Below are 20,442 nucleotides of genomic sequence, written 5' to 3'. Positions count from 1 at the left end.
TTTCCGAGGAGAGAGAGAGAGAGATAGAGAAAAAAAATGTCTTTGATTCTAATTAGTTTTTATAATTCAAAGTGTGTTTGCGCAGTCGCTTGGCACATACACCAAACTATATGACTTTTAACTTTCTTCTATTTCAACGACTCTTCAGCGCATGCGCTCTGAAACTCGAGCGGAAACTCCGCCCAATGGACTCGCAGAGTTGGGAGCAGAGCGAACGCTAAGCCGCGCCCACTCTACACGAGACCAGCGAACAATTGACCAATCAGCGCCCGGCTCCGTACTCTGCCAATCACGGCTGCCTCACTCCAATACGGTCTGATGTTGACACCGGTCCCAAAGGTGCGGTTTTGCGTTAGTGCTTGTCATAAAGCAGTTTGCATTGATTACCTTCGGTCATACATAATCATTCCGCTAATCGGCCTCGACAGGGCATAATCATCGATATATTTTCGTTTTGATTGGTCGCCGAGGAAAGAAGTTGATAGCTCCAGTGGTCGTTATTTACAACTATTGGTTTTGATTTGATTTGATTCGTTCGTATGACGGCGCTGGAAGCGAGTAGCCGTTCTGCTATGCCGGGTGAAGTTCCGTATACCTTTGCGCCGACGCTCCCCGCGATGTCTGGGCTACCGCACCCTGGTGGGCTGCCACTACCGCACCTCATGCGGAGACTCGAACCCCGTTTTGATGCTTCGGATGAGAAGTCCTCCATCTTTTCAGGGGTGCTAGCACCGACTCCGATCTACCAAGGCATCTTCAGGCAACATCTAGCAGCAACGGCACCACAACCAATCTCCAACACGGCATCATCCCCGCAGGCAACACCACCACCAGTACCCCAGCAACCTCCTGCGGGTGGTATCGCAAACTCCACAACATCTTTTCTTGTAAAGGACATTCTCTCTAGTAGGGCACCGATCCACAAGCCCATTCCCCGTCACCCTGCCTCATGCACCACTTGCAACTGTCTTCGACAACAAAAGGACCAACTAACTCCCAACAGCTCTTCCAACGGCAACAACAATAACAACAATAACAACAACCACACCTCACAACATCAAGACCACCAGCACCACTACCACCATCCTCATCCCCCTCATGGTGATCGCTCGTCATCGTCACCGCCACACCCTCCTCATCCTCCGCCTTCGGTTTCCTCATCATCGTCTGCATCGTCGTCCCATTCGCACAATCACTTGCCGACATCGTCGTCGGCGCCGAGTACTCAATCGCATCATCAGCTTCCTTTACCCCTCACGTCGTCGTTTCACCCCGCCCATCATCACACTCCACAACGCCTTCCTCTTCACCACGGTAGTCATCATCGACATCAGATACCAAGCCCTGGGGGCTCGCCGGGGGCCAACAACCACCACCAACCGCCGCAACCAGCACTTCCCTCTAGCTTCCTCAAATTCGGCGTCAACTCGCTGTTGTCACCACACAGCCTGTCACCACACGGTGAGTTTTGCCTTTTATTTTCTCCTCCAACTTTATTAACCTATTCAAGCACGAATGACTATGTCTAACTATATGTTGTTTTCCTTACGATTTGTTGGTTATACATTTCCATATACCAAGAACTTATTTATTTATTTTTCAGAGAGGGAACGGATGTTCCGACAAACTTGATAATTTCGACAAGAAAAGTGGGGTCACATATACAACAGAACACTCTCAACAAAATGCTAAATAGGCCGATCAAATCTTTGTATATAAAGGGGATTGCCACAGCCCCCCTACTCCCCCCTCGACTTCGCTTATCATAAATATTATGACATGCAGGTACAGACAGTTAGCCCGCCCAGAGTTATCATTGGTACATATGACTTTCGTTTTTTTATTTCCAAAGACATGCTGCAAGCTTCTACTTAAATATATTCATCATTTGATTTCCTTTGTCTCTTTCTTGTCTAATCGTTTTTTGAAAGTATTGTATTGTGCGTACCTTCCAGTGAAATAGAGTCTTAAATGTTTATTATTATTATTAGTAGTATCATTGGTTATCATTATTGTCATTATTATCCTTATCATTATCATTATTACTATTGTTATTATTATTACTATCATTATTATTATCATTATTATTATTATCATTATTACATTAATATTTCTATTATTATAATTATCTTTATTATTATTATTATCTTTATTATTTTTATTATCATTATCATCATCATTATAAGTAGTATCTACATCAATATCGTCGTCGCGATGATTATCACTTATATCAGTATTACAGTTGTCGTTATTGTAGTTGCTGCTGCTGTTGTTGTTCTTTCTGTATCACGATTCTTCAATAGAAAGTAAATTCTTTGTGCTGCATGTGGTTCAATCAGACCAATATTCTCCCATACCTCTACTACGATGTTTTTTCCTCATCCTTCGATTTGGTGAATACGTTTTCTTCGTTTTTAATCCATGTCTATATTTGACATGCGAGATAGTATTCAATAATATTAGTTAGTATTAAAAAAAGATACGCTGTTGCTCACACAGTTGGAGTAGTTATGCTTACCTCTTGTCATGAAGTGATTGTGATTGTGACCATGTGGATTATTCTTGAGAAAGAAAGTTTTTTCTCCTCATAATTGTATTGATCAATCTCTATGACTCGTTAAATTGATCAATTAAGTTCTAAGAAGCCGTTTTTGTATACATTTTATTTATGAAGAATACACAAAAATAGGTAAGAAAAAAAATGTATTCCAACTTTATGGGCAACAGTGTAGTATCAATTGTCCTACTTTAAATTCATTAACGCTGACTAGTAGGATCGCATTCAGACGGTGTATTCATAGAGGCAATACTAATACATTGTTTAGTTGACTTTCTCCTTTTATTTAGCCACATATTAAGCAAAAGTGAGAGCTAAAGAGGGAAATTATTTATTTGCTTTAGCTGTGCATCGGAAGAAATAGCGCCCTAAGCCTCTCAAATAATAGTATTAATGTAGGTAACCATTTAAACAACACCAATGTAGAGAGTGACCACTGTTAATGAAATACCTTCTTGGCAGGGATTTGAACCCGAAACCTCCTGACTAATGGTTATGCAAATGAACCTCTAAACCACTAGAATGCATGATTATTGTGAGAAGTGCGTATTACTCATTAATTCAATGTAACTATTGAGGAGCGTTGTGCTTATAGGCGCCCGCATCCTTGGTTTATTTCTAACGAGAAATAGACGCAATTCTCCCCTAATCTCCTGCGATACTCGACCGTTAGTATTAGACCCTTGTCCGCCCGCTGGTGATAATCTTTGCCGTATGTTCAGTGTAAGCTTACCTAGATATCAAGCCTTTTTAATGCGTATCCGATATCAAAACTACTGGTAGGAAACACTGGTAGTCGTTGTGTAACATTACGTGATATTAGGTCTGGACAAATTAACACCCATCTCTGTGTGATATTAGACAAATGAAAAGAAATTCAAAATGAATCCATTTCTTGCTAATGTTTACAATAGGAACATACGCTGATGAGAAATTACAAAGCTCCTTATTTGAATCGCGTAGAAAGATACAGCTATAATAATCACTTTAAGAAACATGTATGGCGATTGTTTCTAACATTTTAAACATAGTCAGTCTTCGATATTATTTATACAACTTGATATTTAAGGAATGAGATATTGCTGATACTTATACTTGCTCGAGTCGTCCAAACCACAACAGACTTATGTCGATGAGGGCGACATTTCAGAAATGCTGAACGTTGCCTTCATCTACGGGTGGCTGCATTGTGTTAACCCTTCCTCTGTATCTGGTATATTTCAATTTACACATGCTTAACCATGCATTCCTCAGCCTCTGCTTCATGTCCCAGACTTCTTCTTCTTCTTTTCCTTATCCTCCTTCTTATCTTTTTTTTTGTTTTTTTGTTTTTTTGTTTACTTATTCTTCTTTTCCTTCTCCTTCTTCTACTACTTCTTCTCATGCTTCTTCTTCTTCTTTTACTACTTCCTCTACGACTTTTTCTTCTTCTTCTTCTTCTTCTTCTTCTTCTTCTTCTTCTTCTTCTTCCTCTTCATTTCCATCGCATCCTCCTCCTTCTTCATTTATATCCCATCCTCCTCCTTCATTTTCTCCTCCTCATTCTGCTCATCTTGTGTCTACCTCTTCCTCCTCCTCTTTGCTCTTTCGTATTCTTCTTCTTCATCATCATCCTTATTTTCATACCAATTGTTTATCTCTTAAATATCCTTGCTACCATTTTGTCACTATTCCCCCTTAAAGGTACTATGTCCCTTTTGCAGCGATCCTCAAATGCTGTAGAACTTTGCAGGAATTATGAATGTGTCATGTATTTCCTATCTGTGAAATTTAAACGTTAACAGTGTCCAAATATTCAAATTATGCAAGGAAACCCGTTTACTTGCTAGACTTCACTGTGAGACACTTTTAAGTGACTGACTGGCTTTTTTCTTCTTTGGTAATAACATACATAAAATGAGATGTAAAGGGTACATGAGCATTTGTCTTCATCAATAACCCACTTGTTGTGATGGCCAAAATTAAACTGTTTGAATCTTTGCGCAGCATAAAACGTATGACCATTTGGTACAATAGTCTGAAAATCAAGACTATTACGTATTGGCTCTATAGCTCCTAAGTCGATTTGACAACTAATAGTCGTTATTTTCCCACTTGAAGACATTTTGAAGCACCACTTTTTTTAGGGAAGTTTTAAATGAGTATTATCTTTCAAATACCGTTGGAATTTAACCTTTTAATTTTGTTGGCCTGCAAATAGGACACAGTACCTTTAATAACCAAAATTAACAAAAAAACTGGCGATTACATCTTAAATACAACTAAAATCATTGCAATTATTTTTCAAAGTTTCAGACCCTAAAGCTTAAATTCAACAGGCTGAATCAAGGTCTCTTGAGTATTCTCAAGCAGACATGAATAGTTTCAAGTGGGTCAATATTTATTTGAGTAAGTTCACGACAGAGGTGCTTTTGTCAATTCAACAACTTAAAATCACGTTGCATCTTACAAAATAGTTAATAAGCTAATGGGCGCTCTTTTTGCAAGTATTGTTATAAATTCGTTCCTTTTTGTCAATTCCGACGGTTTTATATCTATTTACCTTTATTTCAATCCTTTCAAATCAAAGTTGAACAGTTTCTTCTCTTCATGGCAAGTACGTTTAAATATATTTAGTCATTTTCACTTTCTTTCGACACATTTTTTTTTGCAATTATTCCTCATTTGTTTGTACCTTATAATGAAAATTGTCTAGATGTAGTTTGTTAAAGATTTTTTTGTTTACAATTCCTTTCCATCGGTTGTATCAATTTATGTCAAGTCATTCAATTGACAGGGAGTATAAAATCAACAATGAGTAAAATCAAAGGAGGTAAGATGAACGCCTTTGTGAAACAAAACCAAAAATGTAGACAATATGGCATGACGTGACTGTCTGGAGCGTTAGAGCTAGCAGGGGCGGATCTAAGGGGTGACATGGGGGCACGTCCCCTCCATACACAAATCGAGTGTAAAATATTGTAAAAATGCGACTCCAACACTTGTGCCATGCTACTGGTATTTCGAGATAGAATTACCCCTTGATAAATATTAAAGACATTTATCCCCCCCCCCCTCCCCCCCTTTACGCGGCCCATTCTGGACCCGCCACTCTAATTACAGCAAGATCATGTTTGATGACGTATTACATTTTCAAGTGGATATGAATAGATGAACAAGTTCGCTCAAATATAAACACCAATTTCATGGTCGTTTGGGGGGCCTATGCAGCATGCCCCAAAGTATTTGTGTTTCGGGCACACTCCGGCACAATCCCTGTTTCAGAGAAAACACAATGATTGCTTTAGCTTTGACTATGGAATCATGAATTTACTTAAGAACCCTTCAAAGTTTCTTACAAACAAAAACGAAATTTTCAAAAGGTAAATAGATATGGAGTGCGTGTACACTAAGGCAGTGTCAATAAAGATGTCCCCAATGGCTTAATCACGATCTGTCTATTGTTCAGGTGATATTGGATAGGCAAAGAAGTGTTAGAAATTGGTGAATTTTGTTTAAAGGAGTTCAAGACCTTGTTTCAATACACTAGATATTGGCAGCCATTTTATTACTTTGCCAACACATTGTTGTGGCACAGCCCCGCCTTGCACATTCATCACGCACATGCATGTATATCAACGTCCCAGTTTATAAAACCTTTCAGCAAGCAAATAGAGCTATAAAGCGCTTCTTTTTACAGTAAAAACAATTTTGACATGACCATAGTTATCCTAAATGAAATAGTTATAATGGCAGATAGACTTGTCTACGTCACTGCTCGAATATGAAGTGACGCTAGCCAGAAAATTGTAAATTTCATGATTCTCCAGGAGTTGTAACCACCCCCACCCCCCGCCCTTCCCCCTCCTTCTCGTACGCCTATTTATACAGTTTCTTGGATTGGCGGGGAAGGGGGAGGGGGGCGCTATGGATAACAAATCACTTGACGTCATTCTATATCATCATATTCCATCCTTTGTAAATCTCTTGACATTATGATTTAACCTGCCCATGAAAATCGTCAGGATTTTGATGGACGTCTGGGAAAGGGCAGATTAAAATACCAATGGATTTAATGAGGCTTTGATTACCCTGCTCGCCTTACAGTATACACCGTGTGACGCGACAGACGTTTGTTTTTATCACGCCCGAAAGTTTACACTAAAAAATCGATAAATGGGTGTCTAGATCACGAAAATTACACCTGGATATATTTTAGAAGAATAAAGCGTTCTGGAACCATCTTTTGAATCGTCAGTTTACTCTTCTTGTAATCTAGTGATTGTTTTATTTCAGTCTTGCACTTGTGTTTGTTCTTCGATGTCAGTTTTCCCTTTAGACGTACAGTCCCATTTCATATGTCACTCTTGTATTTAGATGTACATGCCTATTTTTTCTTCAAATATTCTGTTAGTAATATCATGAGTATACGAGAGCAGACTAAGTGTATATGGAGTTCATTGCCGTCCCGCCGTGATAATTTAAAAAAAAGGTTTCGAAGAGTTTCTCATTACTAGTATTGTCTTTATCTGTTTATGTGAAAATGTAAGCCTGTAATGAAAATAGGATTGTAATGACCTTCCTTAAAAATAATATAAAAATAACAATCAACAAACAACAAGTTACTTATCTACTCTTTTTATTATTAGTCATGGCAACCTCATCAAACTTTTGTGGAATCTTCCTCTTCACGTATGAATTAACGCCGATGTTTTGTTATTTTTCATTTGATGTAAGAAAGAAAGAACGAAATTGCGTCTGAAAATAATTTTTTAAAACGTTATTTTTATTTTTATTTTGCAGTAAGTCAAGCATGCACGGCCAGCATCGGACACAGTGCGTTCAGTGACCTCCGACCTGTGATTGCGTCACTTGGGACGCTGCACAGAAGCTTCTATGAAAACTCGTTTCACCAATCTCCAACATCAGCTCCAAGAAACCCGTTTCTACAAGGTAAATATGATGGTGGTGGTGGTGGTGTTGGGGTGATGATGGTGGTAGTGATGATGGTGGTGGTGGTGGTGGTGATGATGGTGGTGGTGGTGATGATGGTGGTGGTGGTGGTGGTGGTGGTGATGATGGTGGTGGTGGTGATGGTGGTGGTGGTGGTGGTGGTGATGGTGATGGTAGTGGTGTTGGTGATAACGATGAAGATGACCACGAAGATGATGATGAGGGTAACGTCTCTCGGGATGATGGTACGGTGGTGGTCATAGTGGTGGTGTTGGTGATGATAATCGCTATGATTTTAAGTAATATAACGATGGCGGTGGTGGTGATTGTGGATATAATGATGGTGGTTATGACGATGATGGTTGTAGTGGTGGTGATGATGACAGTGATGATGATGATGATGGTGGTGGTGATGATGGTAGTGGTGTTGGTGATAACGATGAAGATGACCACGAAGATGATGATGAGGGTAACGTCTCTGGGGATAATGGTATTTTCAAATAAATTATATGCTTTGCTTTATTTAAACACAAATAAATTAAAATAAATGAATTCCATGATAGAATTCGATCATATTTCAATCTTTTCACCTTCCATCGCTCATCATATTCCCTTCTACTCCACAGTACCTCCGTCCTCTGTCATTCCTGTACCGGGTACGTTCCCCTGGCCCGGGGCGGCCCGGGGGAAGCCCCGTCGGGGTATGCTGAGGAGGGCTGTATTCTCCGATGCTCAGAGGAAAGGGTTAGAGAAGCGCTTCCAACAGCAGAAGTACATCAGTAAACCCGACAGAAAGAAACTGGCTGCAAAACTTGGTCTCAAAGATTCACAGGTACTTATTTTTATATTACTTTATCGATTTTCTTGTCGTCTTTATAAACAACTTTCTTTTTGATTATGTTATTCTTTGTTTCATTCTCATTACTTATTGTTTGACTATTATTTGTTGTGTTTCTGTTGTATACCTATGTTTGTTTGTTTGTAAGTGTGTGCGTGTGTTGAGCAATTTTCGTGTTTGCTCGTCGAAAATCAAGAAAGTACGTGTAAAGGGAAGTTCTAATGATACGTTGCCAAACAAGTTGAAATATTCAAGAGGACTCAACAAAGGTAAAATTTTAACGAACCCCCAAAACAAATTTTGTTTATAACTATCCAATTTAGCTATAAGAACTGTTCATAATTTGCGCTATATAAATTAACGTATCATTGTTTAAAACTGTACATACTTGGTAATTATAAGAGAATTTGCTTGCGAAACAAAGTTGGTTAAAATATAAACAGATAAATTGTCCTCTATTTTTTTCCTACGTCCCCCATTTAAAGTTTTATTCAGTGATGAACTAATTATTTGCAGCCGCCCATCGCTGTGAAACCACTTGTTTCCAGATGAGATATATATGCAAACTGTTGCTCATTTACACACACACACACACACAACAAAAACCCGAAATTCTCAGACCGCTTATACCAATTAATGAACTTTTTATTGGGCAGAAATATTGACGATGAAAACACACACGAGACCTTCTTTGTCTTCCTGATGCGATTTTGATACGTTGTGATTTGAGCGAGCGCGAGGATCTGTGGCCTCCGTTCTGAACACGCATTAAATTCCTATCACTTCTAAACCTAGCCTTTCAAACTTAATTCCCAATCAAGGGCAAGAAGGCGAGGCTGTGCTTGATAGTGAAAATGCAGAGTTTCATTGCAGAGCCCATGGGTGGAATAATAATCACATAAAAACGCCAAATCCAGCTCTTTCGAACGGCTTGGATGCCTGGTAAAAGTGAGATGTGTTTAAAGTTTACGGCTCATCAGCGCGGGTTGATGGTCCCTCCCGTTTTGATATGGAAGTAGCACAAATTATTTTCCAATGACGTTTTGATTGCAGGGGCAGGATATTGAGAGATAGCATACGTTTGTTGTTTGTTTAAAGTTTAATTTGAAAAGAAAGCTACACGTGCTTGCGTGGATATACGAAACTTTGAAAACGTTCTGGGTCAGCAGTTTTTTGCACACGATCCTCAAGAATTTGTGATCGTATCCTAAACTTTTCAAACACCCGATGTATCACAGAGAACTCTTGTTGTACTGTATAGGCCAGTTATGACTGATATCTGGTTTCCCTTCGGGGTATTTTGAATTGGAGGAGGAGGAGGAGATTCCATGTAATTATTGATATTTTCCCTGGACGTACATACAATTGAATATAATTTATTGTTGATTTAATTTCAACTTCAGAGTCTCAAAACGATTTAAAATTGCATTACCTCATTGTCTATAATACATCCCCTCCTATTCATTTCATTTCAGAATAAAAGCATTAAATAGCAAGAGATGTGAGGAGGTTTAAAAAGGTTGCAAATGAAATATGCGACGAGAAACTTGGTATAATTTAAGAGATGTCGAAGTCTATTTGTTTGAGCACTTGACTGGCAATGAAAGGGTCATGGGGTCCTTAATGTCGACCCCGACACGGCTGTGTAAGACATTAATCTACACTTGCCACTCCATACCCAGGGGGAGAAATTGGGACCGGGTAGGAAGAGAAAGACCTTTTTGATACCGCTTAGAGACGATAATATTTCGTATTAAGTGGTCTTTGTCATTATAATTTCATTTGGCCTCATACCCCGATCTCTATAATTATTTTACGAATCCCACTGATATTGTATTATAATCGCTGATATTTTCGGATGGGGCATATATCTAGGAAAATTTCTCTTAAAAAACAAAACAAAACAACCATCACAAAACATCCCGTGTTACTTAAATAGACAACAGAAGTATGGAAGCATTATGTTTACATTTTGTCATATCGATCGAATTTCTCGTATTCATTTTGTTACATATATTTATAATTCATCAATATCTTTATGATAAATATCTTTGCGATCTTATTGTTTCCGAGTGCCAGCTTTTTTCTTTCTTTCTTGTCAACTCTGCAGCTGTTTTTCCTATCGTGACAAGTAGATCGAATGTTTTTGTGTATCTCAATGTCATAAAAGAGTAAAATATTATTCGTTTCAAGCTATCATTACAATGCCATTACAGGGTTATTGACCATTTCTTAGAGCTCTTTTCCTTCAAATATATATATTCTGGATAACTGTAATTTGCTTGCAGATTTGCACAATTAACCATAATTTCGTTTAAGAATAGATTTCATTATTTTAAACCCCGATTGAGTTTCTTTATATACTCAGTATGGACATTTAAAGATTAATAGCAAAGACCTTCATGTGTCTCCAAACTGCTTTTTGCAAGCAAAGTAGCCGCGCTGGAACTAGGACACTTGTCTACTGGACAAATGATTTTCGAATTATTTTGTCCAAATTGATCATTTCCTTGGCTGCTGTTTATTCACTTCTGTGCAAACAATATTGGAATGGCCAAGGGATACGAGATTCACAAAAAGATAACCCCAAACTGGAATAGGGGTGATGAATTATCGCAAGAAATTCAAGCGATATTTGCAAAAATTAAACCAATCATCGTTTTTGTTATGTCGTTTTTCTGTTATCTGTAGTAAGTAGGAGGGGGACTTTGTAGCGGATCGTTTTTGAGAGAGGGAGGACGGTAAAAAGAGGATGCGCGTTTTGTATGAATACGGCACGTGCTGGTGAGAGGCGTTTTGTTGTCTCCTTGCGTTGCCCTCAATGATGGTAAAAGAGAGCTTTTGCGTTGTGGACCATTTCCCAACAAATACATTATATATCAACGCTTACATCATATATATTACAAAGTTTATCTTTAGATGGCTACAATCCATTCCGTGAGATAACAATCTCGAATCAACGAATCATGATTTGGAATTAGCCCCTTTTTTCGGAGAGATTAAAGAGTTCTCCCTTGTATTGTATTGATGGTAGTTGTACATTGAAATATTTCGGCCGCAGATGTAGATAGCGATAACAATCTCTGATTATCGCTCGAGAGATCATAACCGGCTAGGCTTGACTGAACAGGAGTTTTTATCGCCCAATAACCACGGGGCGTAACACGAACAAGGGTTGCTCAACGAATCGTGTAATAATTTCGCCCAGATAGTATTATAGAAAATGAAAACAGCAACACGGACAATACAAACGGAATCCAAATCATCGGCGATAATTGCTGCTCATTTGAGGTTGCCAATGTTACGCCTGGTTTAAAACTATCACAACAGTCCCGCCGCGGTGTAAGGCCTATCGAACCAATTGTAAAGGGGTTCATCTCTTCCCCCCAACTTGAACTTGTATTGTTTTTATTCATCATTTCCCTAAATAATACATTAATACACCGGCGTGTGCACATTATAGGGGGCAATTCTCCACGCTCCATCAATTACAAGCGCAATGTGTCTAGAATTAATGAAAAATTGAGAAGAAAAGAAAAGAAAGGGAGGACGGTAAGAGCATTTAGCGGAATTAAAGACCCGCGTGAACTTTGTGAGATCATGAATATAGGCATGATTGGGGAGGGGTAAACGGTGAGGGGTTATCTATAGGGGCACCTGGTCTTCTGGTTTCATGAGAGACTTTCGAAAAGCTGTTTGAATAAAACAAAGAGACTGAATAGATAGCGCGTGGAATGGTGTGCTAAGGAGCTTCAATGGGAAAGATCGGCTTCACCGCACAAATCGATATTACTTAATTCACAATTAATATTCAAGACAGATAATGGCTTTTTAATGCGGGCCTTATTTTTCCGTTTCTATGACAATGAAAACCACAGTACTGTTTAATATTCATTTGAATACATGCTATACCCTTTTTTCCTTTCTCTCTCTCTCTCTCTCTCTCTCGTTATATTGTCGTTTATAGATTACTTTCTCTCTCCATCATTCTATCTCACTCTCTGTCTCTCTATCTAAATTATAAATTTCACTTCGCGCGCGCTCTCTCTCTCTTTCTCTCTCTCTCTCTCACTCTCTCTCTCCCTCTCTCTCTCTCTTTCTCTATATATCTCTTCCATTAGTTATTTTTCAGTTTCCATTATTCATAACATTTTGTGGCATGTGTTTAAATCTTCATAGATTTGATCGATAAATGACGGAACCATGAGCGAAATGTGTATAAAACAACAATAATTATACCTAACATTTAATAATCAATCTTCATCCACGTAAAGATAAGATGTTAAATCAGTTTTTTAAAAGGTCGAGGAGTGTCCATTTTAACAACACTTGTAGATTAACACTTTTGAACAGATTCGATCTAACACTATAAAGGTTTAATCTAGAACGTTGAAGTATTAAAATGACATTTTTGAAAAGTGGTCACTCCTCAATCCTTTTGAAAGATGATTAAACATTTTAGATTTTTAGAGTGACAAACTTCAGCTTTCATGTTGGCATGTTTGGGGGAAGAAGATCACTGATCCATGCTGTACACGTACGGATGATTATCATCCGCGAAACTGTAGCTAGCGATTAGGTATTCATGAGTTTCAGTTACCCGGTTGGTGCTGCCCCAATATGATAAAACAATGAGACGAGAAAATGTCGGGAATGTGTAATCAATTCTACTAAATGTATGATAGACTTTAACTTAAAGGTCCATTTCTATGTCGCTAAAGAAATGCTCCCGTAAACACATTTATAGAGGTGATCCTACGTTTGTCCCTGATTTTGATATTTCGATTAAGGTTTAGGGGTAAGCTTAGCAGTGCAGTTGCGGTTCATAGGATTGCAGTATAGAGTTAGGGTTAGAGTTAGGAATAGGTCCTGGTTGACCTTAGAAATTCGGATATATTAAGTAGGTAGTTGAACACTGTAAAGTAGTTATTTTCACCGGAGCATGGTGTCGTACGTAGAGCGCTTCTTTTCCTTTGTCAACACCATCAACAAACTAGACCTTACTTGCACAATGTATTTGGGATTTGGGTCAAGCCTACGCTCCTGTGAATCGCGGGTCACTGTTGGTCAAGCAAACCTAGCGAATGCTTGACCAGATGTTTGGTCAATTAACCCCCTTTCCCCCAATAAATGAAGAAAATATAGATTGCCTATATATTTTCAGGGATTGTTATTTGTACACAAAGTAACGGCAAAAGCTTTTTTGAGATCTCCCTTGGTACTCCAGGGGGGTTTCACAAAGATCCTAAGTCGAACTTAACTCTAAGTTGGACGTTAACATTACGGAGAGCCATTTGTAGCCTTAAAAAATATATATATATTCAAAATAACAAAATCAAGTACTTTTCATAAATTCGACGTCAAGAACATAAAATCTCTTTGATAATAGAAATAGGAATGATTTGAATCAACATTGTATGCCTTTGAAAATAACTTTTACTAAATATTTTCAAAGATTGTTAAGTACAACTTAGAGATAAGTTCAACTTAGGATCTTTGTGAAACACCCCCATATTAATCAGTGGCTAATGGTGGTAACTTGTTTACCTTTCTGGTCATGCAGCGATTTAAAATTGTCTAGCTTTTCAGAGACTGCTTCAAAAATTGAATAGAATTAGTCCATAGTTTAAAACTAAATTCGAAGAAGCCTCTATTATGAGTTCTTTAGTTTAGAATCTTATTCACATTTCATCAGGTCTTATCCACATTTCGGTTGCGATTCTGATTTGACCCATTTTCTGTTTTGTTTTGATCGAAATTGAGATAAATCGTATTATTTTTTAATTGCTCTCAAATTAATGTTCCTCTTTTATTTCATCTCCTTTCTTTTTTTTCTCTCTCCAATCTCCAGGTTAAAATTTGGTTTCAAAATCGACGGATGAAATGGCGTAATTCCAAAGAACGCGAACTTCTGTCGGCAGGCGGTTCCCGAGAATCCACGCTCCCTAACCGATCGAACCCGAACCCGGATCTCAGCGACGTCGGAGGAGCGTGCAATGCTTTGCTGATGGGCAATAACCCGGATTGCGAATCGGATAGCGAGAAAGAACTCATGGATACTCCGACTAGCAGTCCGTGTGGAAGCCCCACCCATCTGCAGCATCATGTTCGGTCCACGCATGCGCAGGAGGAGCTTTTGATGCCGACTATGCACGGACACTACCTCCACCACAACGAATATGGTGTCGATGATGACCGAAAGATTCCGGAATTTGCCGAAGTCGGAGATTCGGATAATGAAATAGATATTGATTGAACTGAAGTGAACAGCTGACTGAGGGGTTTTTGAAAGAAAGTTTCTTCGGGCGTGGGGGTACCTAAAAAACGCAAACGAATTTACACTATTGATGTGATTTATTGTAAAGCCTTTTTCATGATAACGTCCCATGGTACATTGGTCGAATAAAAGAAACATTTGTTTCATTTCCATATGACAATAGTTTTTGAAAAATCATCAGATTATGTTGCAGAAATGCAACAAAATCGTTTTTTTACGACAACCTTGTTTTCGTTTTTTATTCAAACCATATCACAAATGTACAGATGTAAATATTTTAATTTATTTTTATTGCAGCATAAAATATACCACATTGTTCGAAAGATGAATATCATTATTACTTTGTTAGAGATGGCGGTGACGACTTTGAAACATACATTCCATAAAGAAGGTTTGAATTGTATCTTCAGCTGATACATAGGCCTATTGATGTAGACAGATTATATTTTGAAATAAGAAATATTCATGTTTTCTTGTTGAGTCTTTTTATTCTTCTTTTTTTTTGTATATCTCCTCATCGTCTTTTTATTTGATAGCTGAACTATTTTTATCTAATATTTATTCGTTTTAGCGGGTAGATATTCACTTCGCAATATTGCAATATTCACGTTGAGTTATTTGGGATATCAAAGCAATCGAAAAGGATTATATCCCTGTTATTTTTTTTTATTTTTAGTGGAATATATCAGTTTCTTCCTTCCTCTTCCTCAATTGCATACATTTGTGTTCTTCCCTTGTTTAATTCCAGCTTCTTATAATTCACATTAGACGATTTTTTTTTGTTTTCTTAATGTTTTTTTTTTATAACTCTGCCAAATGCAATGATTTTCATTTTGTTTTACCTCCCTTACAAATGATAACATACTTATATTATTCAGACATTTTAAAGGACATCTTAAAAAAACAAAAGATACTACCAACGACAATTGCTAGCGTCATGCTGAAACCTTGAGAAAGAAAAACCATAAAAGATCTCTTTCTCTCACAAAATCATTCTCTGAGCTTATCGTTATATTCTACATTATAACATCTTTATTTAGCTCTCATCACCTTTCCATGTATTTTGCAATATCATTTCCACCTTGTTTTTATCGTTTGGACATCGGGCAAATGTGCAAAAATTCTGTGTAATTTATTTTCCTCCAAATTATAGAGTTAGTGTTTTAGTTCCAGAGAACTGCATTTTCTTCTGAAATAAAGAATGTATATATGATAAGTGTACATATTTGTGGACATTGTAGTATGACTATTTTTTGCTCCAAGTGCTCGTGGATCAAAAAGCAATAATAAAATGCATCTAAAACCGATTCTTGTTTAATGTGCGAGTTGTTTATTCATTCTTTGGTTGGTGGTTGGTGTAGATGCGGTTACGGTGGTAACGGTTTTATTGACAATTCATTTGCAGCCAGATGGCTGAATTGCAGAATTTTGTACATTGCGTAAAAACATAAATAATGATACACAAATAAATAAACTACAATAACATTATCCAGCAAAACGTATTGGCCCGAATTCACAAAGGAGGTTTGTCGACAAACCTTGGTTTTCGTACGTCATATGACGCGTTTTACGCGTTTTTTTACAAACCTGGTTTGTAAAGAACAAAAGGAGGTTTGGCGAAACAAAAGGAGGTTTGAGCTCAAACCTTGCTCTGTGAATTCGGGCCATTAAGAGCTAGATAACACACAGTGATTGAATTTTTTCGATAAATCAGTTAAACACCTACATTAATAAAGTTCGATAAACAGGTGAAAGTCGCATAAATCTATTCCACAATCATATATGAACAAATCGTTTGAAATAAGAGAGAAGAGAGGTAGGGAGGGAAAACACAGACATCACGGGAGATCTAGGAAAAGTATGAGAAAAAAAGAGGGAGAGAAAGAGACAGAGGGAGAGTGAAAGAGATATAAAGGGAGAGATAAATAGAGATATAAGACAATGCTAAGGATGAGAGTGCATAACGAACATATCGAAAATAAGGTAAAAAGTACGACTTTGATACTTGAGAGAATACTGGTTGTAGATCCATAAATTACAAATAGATTTTACGTTTTCACTAATGAGTTATGGATAACATATTGAAAGGTAGTATGCATTAAAATGAAAAACATGAAATGTGGTGATTTGGTGATGACGATGATAATGATGATGATGATGGTGATAATACTTATGATGATGATTAAAACGGTGATCACATTATGATGATGGTGATTATGATAATAATGATGATGGTGATGGTGACAATGATGGTGACGGTGGGGATGATGATGATGATGGTGGCGGTAGTAGTGGTTATGGTAGTGGTGATATATAGTGATCATGATAATGATGAAGATGATGATTATCATGATGTTTTAAATAATAAAGATGATGATGATGATTGATGAAAATGATGAAGAAGATGATTATGATGATGATAATAATGATGATGGTGGCTTTGATGATGATGCTTTGAAACCAAGAATGTACGTACCTTAAGACTTTACAAGAAAGAAATACCCCTCCCCTAATTGTATTTAAATAAATTGTACCCTCCCCTTTATACATGTATAATCCTCGATCTGGCCCTGTTTGAAGTTCGAAATGAAAGTGTATACAAGAATTTTTTCTAATATTTTTCGTGTAACGAATTTCTTTCTTTTCTTGTAGCGACATCTTTGAAATAAAGCGATAGACCTTGCATCTAAACAATAAGCTCAAACGTAATGGCTACATGTACTGTAAAGGGAGCGCCGCACTGGCAATTCTTGGGAATTCCAGTACTGCATATATACGGTAAAGTGCATGCGCATTCTAAGCTAAGATCGATGGTAATTCCCGGAGTTGTTTGGTCTAATATCGCAATCTAAATTAACTTTCCCCATAATTATCACGCTTGTTTTCGAGCTCGGGAACATCTGTGACACCCCTGATTCAACATCATGAAACTGATGTGCCTCGTGGGAGCTTTTAATTGTTCTTTATTTACATCATTAAACGACTGAGATTTACTTTAGAGAGGGTGTATGCGAAAGATGGGTAACAGCTGACATTGATGGCATCATGATTAGTGCAAATATCATATTGGTATCTGAAGTCAGATGGATAAAGAGGTGGGGATAAGACATGCAAGAAAATGAGAGCAAGAGATTACTAGATAGACCGACTGATTCAGAGATAGAGATAGAGAGAGGGAGAGAGAGTGAGTTTGTAAGAAAGTGAAGACAGAGAGAAAGATAGAGACAGACAGAGAGTAAGAAAGATGAAAGAAAAGGAGAGCCAGCGACCGAGAAGAGACTGATAGACAGACCGACCGATAGAAAGAGAGAATGTGAGAGAGTGGAAGAAAGAGGGAGAGAGAGAGAGAGAGAGAGAGAGAATTCAGACTGAAAGACAGAAACATACAGACAATAAACCAACAAAATGTAATAAAGTTGCAAATCAGCCGCAAATGTGTTATGTTCTATTGCGTGATGTATAATTGCTCCTTAAGGTCGGATGGTAAAGCAATGTCATAATACTAATATCGATGATGTTATCATGCCGTTTTTTATGCAAATCACCGAGAAAATATAGATCGAAATCATTATCAATCATTGTCTTATCAATATGATTAAACACATGTATTTCATTGACGAAACAATATTCAGTAAACTACTCTGAGCTTTTCATGCAGGCTCATCAAAGTTTTCCTGCTTTCTACAGAAATTAATCTTTCGTCAGTTATTCCACGAGTTAATGGTTTGTTGCATGTTTGTTCACTGCAACAGTCTGTAAAAATCACAGGCGAAATCGGCGTTTCGTCAGAGAGATTGACTTTTTTACATAAATAAATCACTATCGGGATATAATACAATGCTAATAGCAATCATCATGATCATGAATTCCTATATTTGTCGTGCTAATAATGTCTATATCTATATTCAAAGAGCCATATGGCGACAAAATATCGATTTTTCTTGCACAAATAAAGAACGCTGTTGTGTATTTCGCATTCAGATGAATGTGAAATCAACTCAAATAATAGGGACACTAATGCAGAAATGGGAAAGATATTTTTTTTCGGAATCCATGCATTCCTACTATCTTGTTATAATGTATATATATATATATATATAAATATATATATATATATATATATACATACATATTTCCCTCTCCCTTTCTCTCTGTAGATTACTATTCCCTCCCTCTTTCAATTTCTCTTGTCGAAACGTAATTTCCCACTTCCCCCCCCTCTCTCTCTCTCTCTCTCTCCCTCTCTCTCCCTCTCTCACTGTCTCTCTCTCTCTCTCTCTCTCTCTCCCTCTCTCTGTCTATATGTCTCTCTGTCTCTCTGTCTCTCTCTCTCTCTCTCTCTCTCGTGATCTCTCTCTCTCTCTTTCGCTCTTTTTCTCTATATTTATCTCTTACTTTATTTCTTTATCATCCATTTTTCAAACATACACCGACTCTCTGCTAAAAATTAAAGGCATCGTTTAGCCAGGGATATGTGAGTTTAATGTTAAATCTGAGATACACGGCCCTACGTGTTACCGGTGTCTGTGATCCGGTGTACACACTAAGAAAAAATGGTGCAACTATGCACCTTTAGGGGTTCAAACCGATGCAACAATAGCAGCACCTTTAGGGGTTAAATCCTGCACCCTTTTTAAAGGTGCAATCCTGCACCCTTCAAAAGGGTGCCAGATTGAACCTTTTGGGGGAAATGTTAGTACCCTTTATGGTTCAATCCTGCACCTTTAGGGGTGCAAACCAATGCAACAATAGCAGCACCTTTAGGGGTTAAATCCTGCACCCTTTAGGAGGGTGCCAGAATGCACCTTTTAGGAGACATGTTAGTACCCTTAATGGTTCAATCCTGCTCCTTTAGGGGTGCAAACCGATGCAATAGCAGCACCTTAAGGGGTTCAATCCTGCACCCTTTAAAAGGTGCAATCCTGCACCCATCATCGAGGAATACTCGTGACATTTGCTCGTACACATATACATATTAAACATGCATGATGTTTCTTGGTTAGTAATCATATAATCAATATATATATATTGCTAAAACGTGAATGTAATTGTAACATGATCAGACAAAATAATCTATTGGTTAATGATTGCCGAAGGAAAATACAAATCACAAAATTGATGTGCGTTGTCATAATTTGCTTAACAAATCATATGATAAATGTATTTTTATGTGAACACGTGGAAAGTAATCATGAATATGCATGCAATATGCAAACTTTTATTTTGCATCTTTTGGGTTGTTAGGGTTCATTTTTGTGGGAAGGGTGCAAAATCTTATATCGCACCCTTTTTTGAACCCCTTTTCCTTCAATAGGGTTCATTTTTATGTAAAGGGTGCACTCTTTTTTTTGCACCCTTTTTTGCACCCTTTTTTCTTAGAGTGTAATATCGAAGCCCTAAACAAAATCGCGCTTCAAAATGATCAAGAAGTGCCTCAAAAAGTTAAAAAATTTGAGTGACCGGTTTTACCATACTCGTTTTTCCCAATAGACTGTAGTATTATGAAAACCGTTTGGCAAACGCAACATTTGGTTTCGATTTCAATCATGAATATCTTGATATTTAGATAGGCGATAGGCTTGTAAAAAGTCATGGGGTTCCTGACTGACCTAAAGGCTTATAATTATCATTGCAGCATGAGCTAAATTCAGGATTTTGTTTAAGAATCTGAAACAAAGTTACCGGATCTTTTTAAGTTATAATCATTCATTCTTGATTTCTTCCACCTCTCTATCCCTCTCATTTTCAGTCTTTCTCTCTATCTCTCTCTCTCTCTCTTTCTCCCTCTATCTATCTCTCTCTCTCTCTCTCTCCCTCTCTCGCACTCCCTCTCTGTCT

The 20,442-nt window shown here is 37.7% G+C and overlaps 1 protein-coding gene across 1 annotated transcript; it reads left to right on the top strand.

The window, feature by feature from the left end:
• Window positions 1–388: 388 nt before the first annotated feature.
• LOC762443 (homeobox protein DBX1-like) lies at window positions 389–15,377 on the top strand. The gene is made up of 4 exons (XM_001198056.3): window positions 389–1,461; window positions 7,340–7,489; window positions 8,116–8,321; window positions 14,179–15,377. The coding sequence occupies exons 1-4, from the start codon at window positions 540–542 to the stop codon at window positions 14,581–14,583; spliced, it is 1,683 nt and encodes a 560-aa protein (XP_001198056.2). The 5' UTR covers window positions 389–539; the 3' UTR covers window positions 14,584–15,377.
• The last annotated feature ends 5,065 nt before the right edge of the window (window positions 15,378–20,442 follow it).

The sequence above is a fragment of the Strongylocentrotus purpuratus genome, unplaced genomic scaffold (genome assembly GCF_000002235.5).
Source record: "Strongylocentrotus purpuratus isolate Spur 01 unplaced genomic scaffold, Spur_5.0 spur5_scaffold_18, whole genome shotgun sequence".
Lineage (NCBI taxonomy): Eukaryota > Metazoa > Echinodermata > Echinoidea > Camarodonta > Strongylocentrotidae > Strongylocentrotus > Strongylocentrotus purpuratus.
The sequence above is the reverse complement of the archived record's forward strand: the minus strand, read 5'-3'. Positions and strand labels throughout refer to the sequence as shown.